The 11,828-nt window shown below is 35.8% G+C and overlaps 3 protein-coding genes across 4 annotated transcripts; 2 read left to right on the top strand and 1 right to left on the bottom strand.

The window, feature by feature from the left end:
* The first annotated feature begins 201 nt into the window (after positions 1–201).
* Positions 202–2,780, top strand: LOC100253729 (glycosyl hydrolase 5 family protein). Its single transcript, XM_002284859.4, has 4 exons — positions 202–645; positions 1,061–1,293; positions 1,537–1,982; positions 2,062–2,780. Exons 1-4 carry the CDS (start codon positions 235–237, stop codon positions 2,508–2,510), a joined length of 1,539 nt encoding a protein of 512 aa, XP_002284895.1. The 5' UTR covers positions 202–234; the 3' UTR covers positions 2,511–2,780.
* Positions 2,781–3,964: 1,184 nt separating this feature from the next.
* LOC100257280 (dynein light chain 1, cytoplasmic) lies at positions 3,965–4,847 on the top strand. Of its 2 annotated transcripts, none has more exons than XM_059735603.1 (2): positions 3,965–4,364; positions 4,450–4,562. In XM_059735603.1, the coding sequence occupies exons 1-2, from the start codon at positions 4,122–4,124 to the stop codon at positions 4,528–4,530; spliced, it is 324 nt and encodes a 107-aa protein (XP_059591586.1). In that variant the 5' UTR covers positions 3,965–4,121; the 3' UTR covers positions 4,531–4,562. The 2 variants fall into 2 exon arrangements, with proteins under 2 accessions (XP_059591586.1, XP_002282291.3); XM_002282255.4 differs by having other exon boundaries at positions 4,102–4,364; positions 4,464–4,847.
* Positions 4,848–5,489: 642 nt separating this feature from the next.
* On the bottom strand, positions 5,490–10,102 carry LOC100248631 (3-deoxy-manno-octulosonate cytidylyltransferase, mitochondrial). The gene is made up of 8 exons (XM_002284877.5): positions 9,733–10,102; positions 8,249–8,294; positions 8,078–8,164; positions 7,475–7,599; positions 6,906–7,045; positions 6,718–6,769; positions 6,486–6,596; positions 5,490–5,904 (listed from the first exon to the last, which is right to left on the bottom strand). Exons 1-8 carry the CDS (start codon positions 9,970–9,972, stop codon positions 5,812–5,814), a joined length of 894 nt encoding a protein of 297 aa, XP_002284913.1. The 5' UTR covers positions 9,973–10,102; the 3' UTR covers positions 5,490–5,811.
* Between the last annotated feature and the right edge of the window lie 1,726 nt (positions 10,103–11,828).

The following is an 11,828-nucleotide window of genomic DNA, read 5'->3' as shown; positions in this document are numbered from 1 at the left end:
ATTTTTTAATTAAATAAAAAACTTAAATTTTTAATATTTTTATAAAGCAATTCAAAGACATGCTGACTATTTGAATATATGATCATTTTTCACTGTATATATGAATTTGGTCTAGTAAAACATAATGTGGGGAAGAAAGAAAAAAAAAAGGAATTTTAAAAGAAAAAACAAACAAGGGCCCCCACCCTATAAATACAATACTATGTCTCATTCCATCTACCCATCAAGCAGTCAATGCAAATCCAGATGGGGAGGTTCTTCTTCTTGTCCTTCTTTCTATCTATTCTATGTCTTCTACCTCTGAAGCCTGTAGTGGCTCTGCCACTATACACCAATTCAAGGTGGATAGTAGACGAAGATGGCGCCCGGGTGAAGCTGGCATGCGTGAATTGGCCGTCGCATCAGGAAGCAGCGGTGGCGGAGGGCCTCAGCAACCACCCAGTTGACCTCATCTCCAAGAGGATTGCGTCCTTGGGGTTCAACTGTGTGAGGCTCACTTTGCCACTTTTCTTGGCCACCGACCAGTCACTGGCCTCCCTCACTGTTATACAGTCCTTTCAGAGGCTTGGCTTGCTTGAATCCCTTGCTGGTTTCCAGGCCAATAACCCTTCCATGCTTGATCTTCCTCTCACAAGCGCTTACCAGGTGGTCAAGTTCATTTGATTTTCTCTAGGCATCAGTTAAAGAGGCTCCAAGCCTCAAATCCATTAAGTACTAGGAAAATTGAATGAATCTATTTTGTTTGCCTAAAACTTACCTGCTTTTCTTTTGATTTTTAGTCACTTTCCCACCATGATTTAGAGCTTAAATTTTGATTAGGGCATGGAGTAAAAATAGGAGGCTTTTGAAATGGTTCCTTGGTTCGTACACTATCACATGATTTCATGATTATCTTGATTTAAAAATAGGTGGCTTGTGAATTTGGACAAACGCCCTCACTGTTACAGCTACAGTATTCGGAAAGAATAATATTTGTGATTATTCAATGATAAAACACCGGTATTGTAAAAAAGGCACAGACCCAACGCTGTTTTGTATTTATCTTAAGTTATTATGGCAGGCGGTGGTGTCTAACCTTGCGGACAACAATATGATGGTCATACTAGACAGTCACTTCAGCGAGCCCAGCTTCCATGACAATGGCGTCTTTGGCGACCAGCACTTCAATCCAGACTTGTGGGTCAAGGGCCTCACCCGGATTGCCACCATGTTCAGCGGTGTCCCTAATGTGGTGGGCATGAGCTTGAGGAATGAGCTCCGATGCCCCAATCAGAATGTGAAGGACTGGTACAGGTGATGATCTCTATTTTCCTGTTATGATTCATTCCCTAATGTGCGGGACCAAATTGAAGAATGTTATGTATTCATGGGTTCTTCTTAATCTTATATATGCATTGTATTGTATGGTGAGGGTCCCATTGGATTGGACAATATCTACACGGACACGTAAGGGAGGGGGTTGTTATATTTCCAAACTATTAGTTACCATATTTGTAGGAATTGGTCTTGTTATAAAGCTATTCATGAATTGACCAGGTACATGCAGAAAGGAGCTGAAGCAGTGCACTCAGCCAACCCAGATGTTCTGGTCATAATCTCTGGCTTGAGTGATGGTACAGACCTATCTTTCCTCCTCAATCAACAGCTGGAATTGACATTCACAGGGAAATTAGTGTTGGAGATGCATTGGCATGGATCGCGGGTTGGGAGGGCTGGGGAAACCAGCAACCCCAACAAGGTGTGCGGGAGAGTGGTGGACAGCATAATGAGGAGAGGAGGGGTTCTGCTACAGCAAGGATGGCCATTAATGTTTGTGAGTGAGCTTGGGGTGGATGACAACAGGCACTTAAATTGCTTCTTTGGCCTGGCAGCTGAACTGGACTTCGATTGGGCATTGTGGACACTGGAAGAGACTAATGGGTTAATGAATTGGAACTCAAGCTTCTTCCAGAGGATTTCAGCCCTCCAATCTCCTTTGCAAGGTATGTTTGCTAAGGCAAATAAGGCAAATTTACTTAATTATTCATATCTAAATTTTGTGTGCTTTCATATGAGATGCAGGGCCAGATGTATCCCGAGTCAGACGACATAAAATAATCTTCCATCCTTCGACTGGTCTTTGCATTCTAAGGGAATCAGGGTCTGAACCATTAAAGCTAGGTCCCTGCACCAAGTCAGAAGCTTGGGGCTACACCCCCCAAAAGTTGTTGACAGTGAAGGGAACATACTTCTGCCTTCAAGCAGTTGGGCTAGGGAAGCCTGCAAAACTCAGTATAATATGCACTAAACCTGGGTCAAATTGGGAGAACATTTCAGATTCAAAGATGTACCTGTCAACTAAGCTGGGGGATGGCACCCGTGTTTGCTTGGATGTAGACTCCAGCAGCACCATTGTCACAGATGCCTGCAAGTGTTTGGGTAGAGGTGATATGTGTGATCCTGGGAGCCAGTGGTTCAAGGTTGTTGACAGCACAAATATTACAAGAAGACCTATTCTTCAGATCGGCTAGATCCACCTTGGACTTGCGTGGAGCTCAACAAGCCAGTGAAAAAGCAGGAAAGCTTTGTTGTGTGTGTGTGTCTGTAAAAGAAGGAAAAATCTTGAAAATAACTTTATCAAAGCTTATCTCCCTCAACGATGGGCATTTTAAGCTTAAAATAAGTAGTTTATTCTGATGGGCTCAGGTACATGCTATCAGTGTTATACGTATCTTCTATAGAAACTTGTAAGAATACACAAGTAGCTTCTGTTTTAGACAAATTAAAGCTAGTTCTAAGAATATCCCAACTTCAGTGTGCCAATTTACAGTCAAATTACAGCCATTGCATGAAGAGAACCAAAGCCCACTGTGGCCAAGGGCGCTGTGTGTGGATCCATGAGGGTAGATCCGTGCAATCTATAATTCAATAATGAATACTGGTGATGCAGTTTGCAGGCAATTGAAATGGAACTTGCTAGGGAAGAAGTTTCTATTAAGCTGATTTGAGACTCATAGCTTGGGAGGATGCAATATGATTTTGGGACCCATTCTGTGGAATTTTAAAAATCTAAGAATGCAATTTTCTGTCAATGGAAGGAAAATCCTGTTCAGCTGTAATAATACAGGTTCCATGAACAAAATCATTCACGGGTTACAAAGATCGAAGGTTATATCATTAGTATGGGAAATTTTAATGACCCATTCCCTCTAATATATTAAAATGTCGGTATCATATCTTGTAAAGGCTTAGGTGGTGTTTGTTTTTTTAACTTTTTACTGAAAATCATTTAGTTTTAGAATTTAAGTTGTTTGTTTTTTTATTTTTTTATGACTTATTATAAGCTTTTTACTAAATAGAAAAAATCAAAATATGTGATTTTTTCTAAATAGAAAAAATAACACTATGATGTTTTTTTTACTTTTTAATACTTAATAGAAATAAAATACTATAAAAACAAACAACCTAATATTTAATACTATTAAATATTAAAGTTCTATTTAGAATTAAGTAAAAAAACAAACACCACTTTAGATTTTGGTTCAACGATGAATCACGTGGCCATGGATGCTTGAATTTTTAATTTTTTAATTTAAGGTGACAATCCGTTGAAAACGCTAAGATTCATAAATTCATGATTTATTAAGAGAAATGAATGTATCAAAAAACATTTAGAATTCATTTTGGTCGGAAGAAGAATGCTAATCAACTTTGTCAAATTGATGTGAAAGCCTTCCACAGTGCCTCTGGCTTTTGACAAATTTTTTTTAAAAAAAAAAAGAGAAAAAAACACATATTTCTTTCATCATTTTGCATTAAAGTAATTGCCAGGTGGCAAAAAATCCGGGTCAAAACTCATGCAGTCACACTAGAATCGTCTGCGATCGCCATTTCCACGCTTTTCCCGTGTCCACACAAGTAGACTCGGAGAAATCATGGACTCTGATAGACACGCGCAGGTAACTCACGTGATGATTCAATACCATTCTAGCTCTCATGTGTCAGTCGCAAGTCAACACCAACCCAAGTTCAACCAGCGCGTCCTATACAACCCCCAACGGGGAGCGTTGAGACTCGCCGCTGCACCATTCACTATATATATTTTCCACGCACAACAGTCAAAATTCAAACCTCGAGCTCAAATGGAGAAGACCGAAGAAATGAAGGAGAAGCAGGTGGCGCAAATGCCCTCCCAGCGCAGGATAGCGCCGAACCTCGAGGTGAAGCTCGCAGCCATTGCCATCAGCCTGAACGTGCGGCTGAGATCCTCCGATATGCCGCCAGCCATGCAGGATCATGCGCTGCGATACTCCAGATCACTCGTCGACGCCATCCCGGACGCCACTCGTCCCAATCCAAGCCACATAGCTCGGGCCCTCAAAAAGGTTTAATCTCTTCCCCGAATTCCCACCCTCCCCTTCTCTCTGTGTTTTCTATCTCATCTCCTCGTGAGATTGGTTGACCTTTTAGGTGTGGTTTCACAGGAGTTTGACTCGGTGTACGGCCCGGCGTGGCACTGTGTGGCGGGAACGAGTTTCGGGTCGTTTGTGACTCACTCGCCTGGTGGGTTCGTTTATTTCTCGATTGACTCGCTCTACATTCTACTGTTCAAGACGGAGGTGAAGTTGGTGACAGAACCACGCGCATGAGAGTGGCAGATGGATTCTACTCGCCCCTCACTACCACCACGTGGAATGAGGAATACGTATATTTGTATTTCTAAAGGTATAATAATAGAAGATTAGTCACAAATCTATTTTTAGTAACTACTTTTACATGCAATTCTCTTCAAGCCTAAGCATACTCTATTAACAATTCTTACTCACTATTTAATAATTTAATAATTGAGAGATTAACATTTTACTTTACACATTATTATCATTATTATTATTAGACAAGAAAAATCCCATTCATCCTGCAATTTTTATTAAAATTAATTGATTAAAAAAGGAAGAAATAATTTTTATATTTATGAATTTAAACCCTTTCATATTTTTGTTTGAAAAATAATTCATTTTTAATATAAATATTTTTAATTATTTCATATATTTATATGTATATTTGAAAAGAAATGATTATTATTATCTCTTCATACGGGAGAAGATTGAAACTAGGAGGGGTTTTTTTTTTTTTGCACAATCATGTACTTTTTTTTTTTTTTTGGTAATTATGAATATATTATTGAGAATATAACATTTTATATTCACATCATTTTGGACAAATTTATAAATTGTATTTATATTAAAATCATCTTTTGATATGTCAAACTCGTAATGAATTTTTAAACTTTGGCATTCTTTATATAAAATTATTTTTTGAAAAGATGATTTTAAAAATGCTTATTTTTGTAAATAATTTATAAAATGCCGTTTTTTTAAAATAATTTTTTAAATAATATTATTTAAACAAAAAGTCAAAAAGTCAGCCAAACATAAAGAGAATAGAAATAAGAAATCAATTTCATTCCTATTCATTCACTAGGATCTTGATTCCTCCCTCATATGATATGATTCGCCTTTATTCTCGTCTTATAACCATTTATATTTATACAGGGAAAGACAATAGTAGAGTCTCACAATTGAAACTATAAACTATAGTTCACATACATGAACAACAGAGTGTTAAAAAACCCTAAACATTTCATGGATCAACCTGACCTAACTAACTGAGCTTAGGGGAATGAAAATACAAAAGTTAAATGGCTTCAATATGTTCCCTTTTGATGATTTTGTTTAGATGGACCACACAGAACTGTAATGAAGAAGAATGTAGCTGAATGCAATCTAATTACCAGTATACGATTTTTCCAGTGGTTGTTTTCTGTGCTATGAACTAAGACAAGTTCCTCTCGCGCATGAAGCTTTCTATCTTGTCAACATCTTCCGGAGTGTCTACACCGTGAGCCTCATGATCAACCTTAATCACCTGCAAAATGGGGATATATAGAATTTTTTTTAATTTATTGCATTTCTATATGAAAAGTGTCCCGTATAATAATCCGCTTCCTCCCAAGTAGATAATGTCTGCTTTAGGCTCAACGGACCTTTACGGCCTTAAAACATGTCTACCTAGTGTTTGCATGGGGAGAGGGGGGCGTCTTATTGTGATATTTGACATCAAATAGAGAAGAAAGTTCTTGACACTATATGCGTGGTGTGTGCCTCTTTACAATGTAGATGCTTTTTAAAACCGTGAAGTCCCATTGGACCTAGAGTGGACAGGAACTATTTTTCATCTCCAGTCTTATATTTCAGCATTATTGCCTTTTTAAGTGCAATATCTAGGTGAATCAATTTCTCATGTAAACAACTTATAAAATGAACAAACTAGTACATAAAGATGGAAATAATAAAATGCAAGTGAGAAAAGTTGAGAGGAGGGGAACTAAAACATTCAAAGCTTTAAGAAACATGCAATATAAAAGATTGCATTGGAAGAAATTACGGAAGAAAAGGACATCAGCTAAAGGAGTTAAGAAAATTCGAAGAAAATCTTATTGTATGTACCTTCATCTTATATCCATTCTCAAGGACTTTAAGCTGCTCCAGGTCTTCCTCGAGTTGAAGTGGTGTAGGTGGAAGGTCTGGATATATTCTGAGGAACTTTGTATCATAGCTCTGGCCCAATGTAAATAATGCAGCATCATTAATTCACAAGATGGGGATACATGTAATAAAATGACCACAGAATCCTCCTAATAAGGACACAAAGATCATTCCTAAGATGTCATACTAATACCTGAATACCGAGATGAAGCAGATATGGAAACTGTTGGTTGACTTCCCCTGACCTGAACCAAGTGTAGGTGGAAATATTCATCAGGTCTAAGAAGTGGATAGTATGTGGCATATCAACCTGAGTTTCCCTACCCCCACCCAAAAAGTAGTAATTAAAAAAGAAAATCGCAATATAACATGAAAACTCACTTATTAAAGGGAATCAGTCCCCTTGAAAAATAGATTGCATAACCACGATTGTCTACAATACATTTCACCCGATTTGGATCAAATCCATCTTCAGGTTTTAAAGATGTGACAGCAGTGCTAAACACTGCATCTGGGGCTGCCTGCAGAGCTCAGAAAATAGTTAGTTACATAAAATTCTAGGCTAATTGTATGGTCTAGAGAGTTGTAAATGGCTGAAATTTTAAGCCTTAGCAGCCTCTTTCACATGTTACAAGAATATTTAATTAAAAGCTGGGCTATAAGATTCATGTAGAACTCAGACAAGGCATTGGAAATGTCATTCAAATTGGAAAAGCCCCCCCCGACTATCCATGTCATCAGATGATAAGTACTGATTCACTAGTGTTATCATCTTCCTCTCAGAATTGTAAATAGCATCTTTTTGTTCGGGTCATCTAGGTTTCAGAAATAATTCAACTTCAACTAAAATTCAAGCTTGTACAGAACTCAACTGGGATTAACATTACTTCTTTGTTCATGAGATCTTAACACTTCCTCACGAGGCATATAGGATGCAACAAAGAAGTTACCTGAAGAGCTTTAACGACCCCATCAATTATCTCAGGTTCAATAAGAGGCTCATCCCCCTGGATATTGACAACAATATCGTACTGCTTCTCTAGCTTTTGAAGAGCTTCATTGCAACGTTCAGTACCTGTATAGGGGAAAAAAGCTACTAATAAATCCATTATTTGATAGGCACAAATGATATGATTTTGTAAATAAGCGCTAAAAAAACAGCGTTCCAAAGTACATCAGATTTATACAACGGGTGCCCAAAGGCACATCCAAAAAGAAAGGACACAAAATGCAACTCTCCTCCCTTAGCAAGAACCTAGCCAATCAACAAAATCAATTAAAGGCATTGTACCTACATTAGTGAACAACTTTACACACAAGAAAAGACTACTAAGAGAAGAACTTTTCAGAGTATGATTGAGTTGCTCCTCATTATCAAAAGACCTTCAATTCCTTCTTTCCATATTTTCCAAAAAAACACGAGGGAGCCGCTCTCTAAACCTTCTTATGTGTTTTGCTCAAAAGGGATCTATGCCACCCTAAAAGAGATTCTTTGACTGATGAAGATCTAATTAATCAAACCACTTGCAAACAAAGGCACAACTGAGACCTACCATTTCGGCACGATTCTGACGTCATTATCACATCAGCACCAAATCCTCGGCAGCAATCTGCAATCTTATCATCATCCGTAGCCACAACTAAACCAAGATAAAGGTACTAATGAGAATTAAAAATACAAACCAAACAAAAAAGGGTGAAAGAGAGGGAGAGAGAAGACACACCAACATGATCCAATGTTGTTGCTAGTTTTGCCCTTTCCCATGTTCTCTGTGAAAAAGCAACAAAAAAACCATGGTCAGTAAACCATTACGAAAGTGGTAGCTTCTGTCCCAAAAAGGTGATCTACACAAATACCCAAGATCAAGCTTGCAACAGCTTAATCACTAAAATATAAATGAGAGAATGGCAGCATAGGAACTTTGTTTTGGGAAAGCCAAGTATTTTTCTTCAATGTCAGAACAAGTAACAAGGTGGCCTTCCAATTCATATTACTGCTTTCCTTTGAACAGAATAATCTCAAGTACCATCAACTAGCTCTTACTAGAGTTCATTAATGGAAAATCGCTTAGTTTAACCATCCATAATGAGTAAGAAATGATCTGGAATTATTCTTGCTCTAGTTTAACTTTTCACCTTTTCTTGTGTACTCTTTCAGAAGCTCAAAAGATCTCATACTTTGTTAGTGTTATGACCAATACCTCCACACCTCTTTTCTCCCTTATTATTTTTCATTTATCAACATACCATTTTTCAAGTTACCTCATTTTTCTAGCAATTCAGGTGGACAATGGGGCAAGTGGGTGAGTCGGCAAACTTTGAATTACCCAAAATTACCATTCTATCTGTTTCTTAAGTGGGGTCATACCAAGTACTGCAATATAATTAATATTAGGTTGAAAACCAATATTAATTAGTTGCCTTATGAAAACCAATGGCATATCATGCTATTTCGCATGTTTCAATGCTTTGATCTTAAACAAACTATATCAGACGAATACAACACCCACATGTAATAGTACCACTCAGAAGTCCTACACTCCTATTGCTCTTAAATTCCAAAAATGCCATACTGAAAGGCCATTCCACACCCCATCTTCTTCAAAATTCAATTAGATCATTGAGCATATCAATGAGACCAGTTATTTTTGTATAATAAACTATATTACTGTTAAAGATTTTAAACTTATTGCTCTGAATCTACTCCTTCTAGCTAACATTCCAAAATATTTTGGTCACTATCATCCAAGGCACCATCCCCAACTCAAGCCTATAAAGTCCTCATTTTCTAATAGCCACCCTTTCCTGATAGATTGTCAGGCACACATGCTTTTAAAAAATGTTTCAAGAAATTGGAAAATTTCTATCTATAAATTTATAATTTATTGAGGGAATCATTCATACATAAGTTACAATTTCATTTTCAACATACATACACATGTATTAATTAATTCAAATTTTAATACTATTTTTTTTTTCTTTCCTCATAGTTCTGCATTTTAATGCTCCAAGCTTAAATTTCCCAATCTGAAATCAATTTTCAAGTCATTGAATCAGTTGTTGGATTTGATTAATGCATACACGGAGAGAACCCAAGTCGGATAGCATATGCAATTTCAGCAACAATAAAATAAAACAACAATTACGATTAATCATAAAAAAGATTCAGAACCCAGATCAGATAGAAGAAAACAGAACAATTGAGGACCTGGATCATGGGCTTTCCAAGGATCTGAACGAGAGGCTTCCCCTGGAACCGAGACGAAGCGAAACGGGCCGGTATAATTCCAACGACCCGGCTCCTGAACTTGCCGGATCGGCGGAGGAGAAGGTAAGCGTGGGCGCCGAGGGCCACGGCCACCGCAGCGCCGGTGAGAATGCCGTGGATGATCCAGGCTTTGGTGGTGGATGAAGATCCAGAAGAAGAAGATGAGGAACACACAGCCATTGGATTGATTTCTCTCGTTTTCGCTAGGCGTGGAAGTAAGGATGAATGTCACTGTAATTTGACCACCTCACTTTCTTCTTCTTTGAGATGAAGAAAGTTCCAGCCAATTTAGTAATTAGCTTTTTTTTTAATCATGAAAAATAAGAAAAATGGTTTTTTTTAATCATGAAAAATAAGTAAAATTATGACTTTAAGCTTAGTTTTTATTTTTTATTTCATTATTTATTTATTTATTTTTTTCTCGTATTTTTTATCGAATTTTCCGTGAATCAAATATAACTTAAATATATATGTAACGTAATATTTTTTTATATAAAAATTTAATAGATCGGATAAATATTGATTTGATTATATTTTCTTATAATTTGATATTACAACAAGATTTATGATAGTCTCGATACGAAGTCTCATATTTATTAAAAATTAATAATAATTACATGGCACAACGAGGAAAATAAATTATCATTTTTCAAAATATTTTTTAATAAAATGTGAATAAAAAATAAAAATTCATTTTTTTTCCCAATTTCACCTGTCTTTGTTAATAAGTTTTAAATTTTGTTTCATTACAAGTCAACACTATTACTTTAATTTTTTTTATTTATTATTATTTTGAAATTAACTACATAAAGTCACTTTCATTTTTTCTGCATGTGGCTACTACTATCAGTCTTATCACTTTAAAATTTATTTTCAATAACCGAAGGGATGTTGCCTCCCCAAGTGCTGATTCGGCCCAGATCGGCCCAAGTATATGATTGGCCTGGGCCCTACATTTTACTTGAGTCCAAGCCCAAAAGTCCAAAGCTACAGGGCAAGCCCATCTCCTACAACTGTCCGGCCCACGTTAGGAACTGCAGTTCTCTCATGGTTACCGGTGAGAACCTGAGAGATTCAAATCCAGATATCTGTGGCTAATTCAGATTTCTTCTATAGCTTGCTTTTTATATATACTCCTCATCGGAATAATCACAGTTCAGATTTCATAATGATCGGTTCAATTGGTGCCCATTTTATACCTTAGCAATTTTCATATTTATATAACTCCACATCCGAATCATTAAATTTGTTTTGTTTTTGTACCCCATCAAACAATTTAGATTTCATAACAATCGGGACATGGGTGTTTAATAAACTAACTTAATAACTTAAAGTAACTTAATAACTTAATTTAAGTATTAAGTTATTAAACAAATTAAGTATATTTAGTAAAATAACTTAATGGTACGACTTAAAGTCAAAAACAACTTCAAGTAACAAATAAAGAAAAATTAAATTATTCTTAAGTCTATATTTTCATTTTACATTTTACCTTCATTTATCTTAATTACTTCCATGATCCTTTTTACTACTCCACTATTTCCATTATTATTTGAACTTATTTATTCTAATTATGATTTATGACGATAAATATGTCAATATGATAATTTTTAAAAAAAATTAAATTAATTTTATTCAATAACTTTAATGTTTAAAATAAAAATTAAGTGATAAATTTTAAGTCAATAGTTTAAGAATAATTTAATTTAAAATTATTAAATAATAAGTATTAAATTTTACCAAACACTTTAATTTAAAAATAAATACTAATTACTTATTATCTTTGTTTTACTCTTAAAGATAAATAATAAGTAATAATTATATAACTTATCAAACTTTGCTATAATTGATTTTAAACACGTAATGAGGAGCCATCATGGTATAGGGGCACATGCACCACTTCCCACACCCCAATTTTAAAAAAAATAAATAAAAAAATTTCTTTCAATAATTAAGAATTTTTAAAAATAAAAAGGAAAATCACATGTTTGTCTCACCTAAAAAATAATCCGTGTGAGAAAAACATGGTTAGATAG

This window comes from Vitis vinifera, chromosome 19, assembly GCF_030704535.1.
Source record: "Vitis vinifera cultivar Pinot Noir 40024 chromosome 19, ASM3070453v1".
NCBI lineage: Eukaryota > Viridiplantae > Streptophyta > Magnoliopsida > Vitales > Vitaceae > Vitis > Vitis vinifera.
Note: the sequence above shows the minus strand (reverse complement) of the source record. Positions and strands in the feature narration are given on the sequence as shown.

What these genes read in the sequence shown, in the direction of transcription:
- LOC100253729 (XM_002284859.4), top strand. Translation starts at nt 235, where the DNA reads ATGCAAATCCAGATGGGGAGGTTCTTCTTCTTGTCCTTCTTTCTATCT. An exon ending in CTCTCACAAGCGCTTACCAG is followed by an intron (nt 646 to 1,060) that starts GTGGTCAAGTTC and finishes TTATTATGGCAG; the next exon opens with GCGGTGGTGTCTAACCTTGC. An exon ending in CCTCCAATCTCCTTTGCAAG is followed by an intron (nt 1,983 to 2,061) that starts GTATGTTTGCTA and finishes TATGAGATGCAG; the next exon opens with GGCCAGATGTATCCCGAGTC.
- LOC100257280 (XM_002282255.4), top strand. Translation starts at nt 4,122, where the DNA reads ATGGAGAAGACCGAAGAAATGAAGGAGAAGCAGGTGGCGCAAATGCCC. An exon ending in TAGCTCGGGCCCTCAAAAAG is followed by an intron (nt 4,365 to 4,463) that starts GTTTAATCTCTT and finishes GTGGTTTCACAG; the next exon opens with GAGTTTGACTCGGTGTACGG.
- LOC100248631 (XM_002284877.5), bottom strand. Translation starts at nt 9,972, where the DNA reads ATGGCTGTGTGTTCCTCATCTTCTTCTTCTGGATCTTCATCCACCACC. An exon ending in GTCAGAATCGTGCCGAAATG is followed by an intron (nt 7,600 to 8,077) that starts GTAGGTCTCAGT and finishes TCCCCTATACAG; the next exon opens with GTACTGAACGTTGCAATGAA. An exon ending in GGGTCGTTAAAGCTCTTCAG is followed by an intron (nt 7,046 to 7,474) that starts GTAACTTCTTTG and finishes TGAGCTCTGCAG; the next exon opens with GCAGCCCCAGATGCAGTGTT.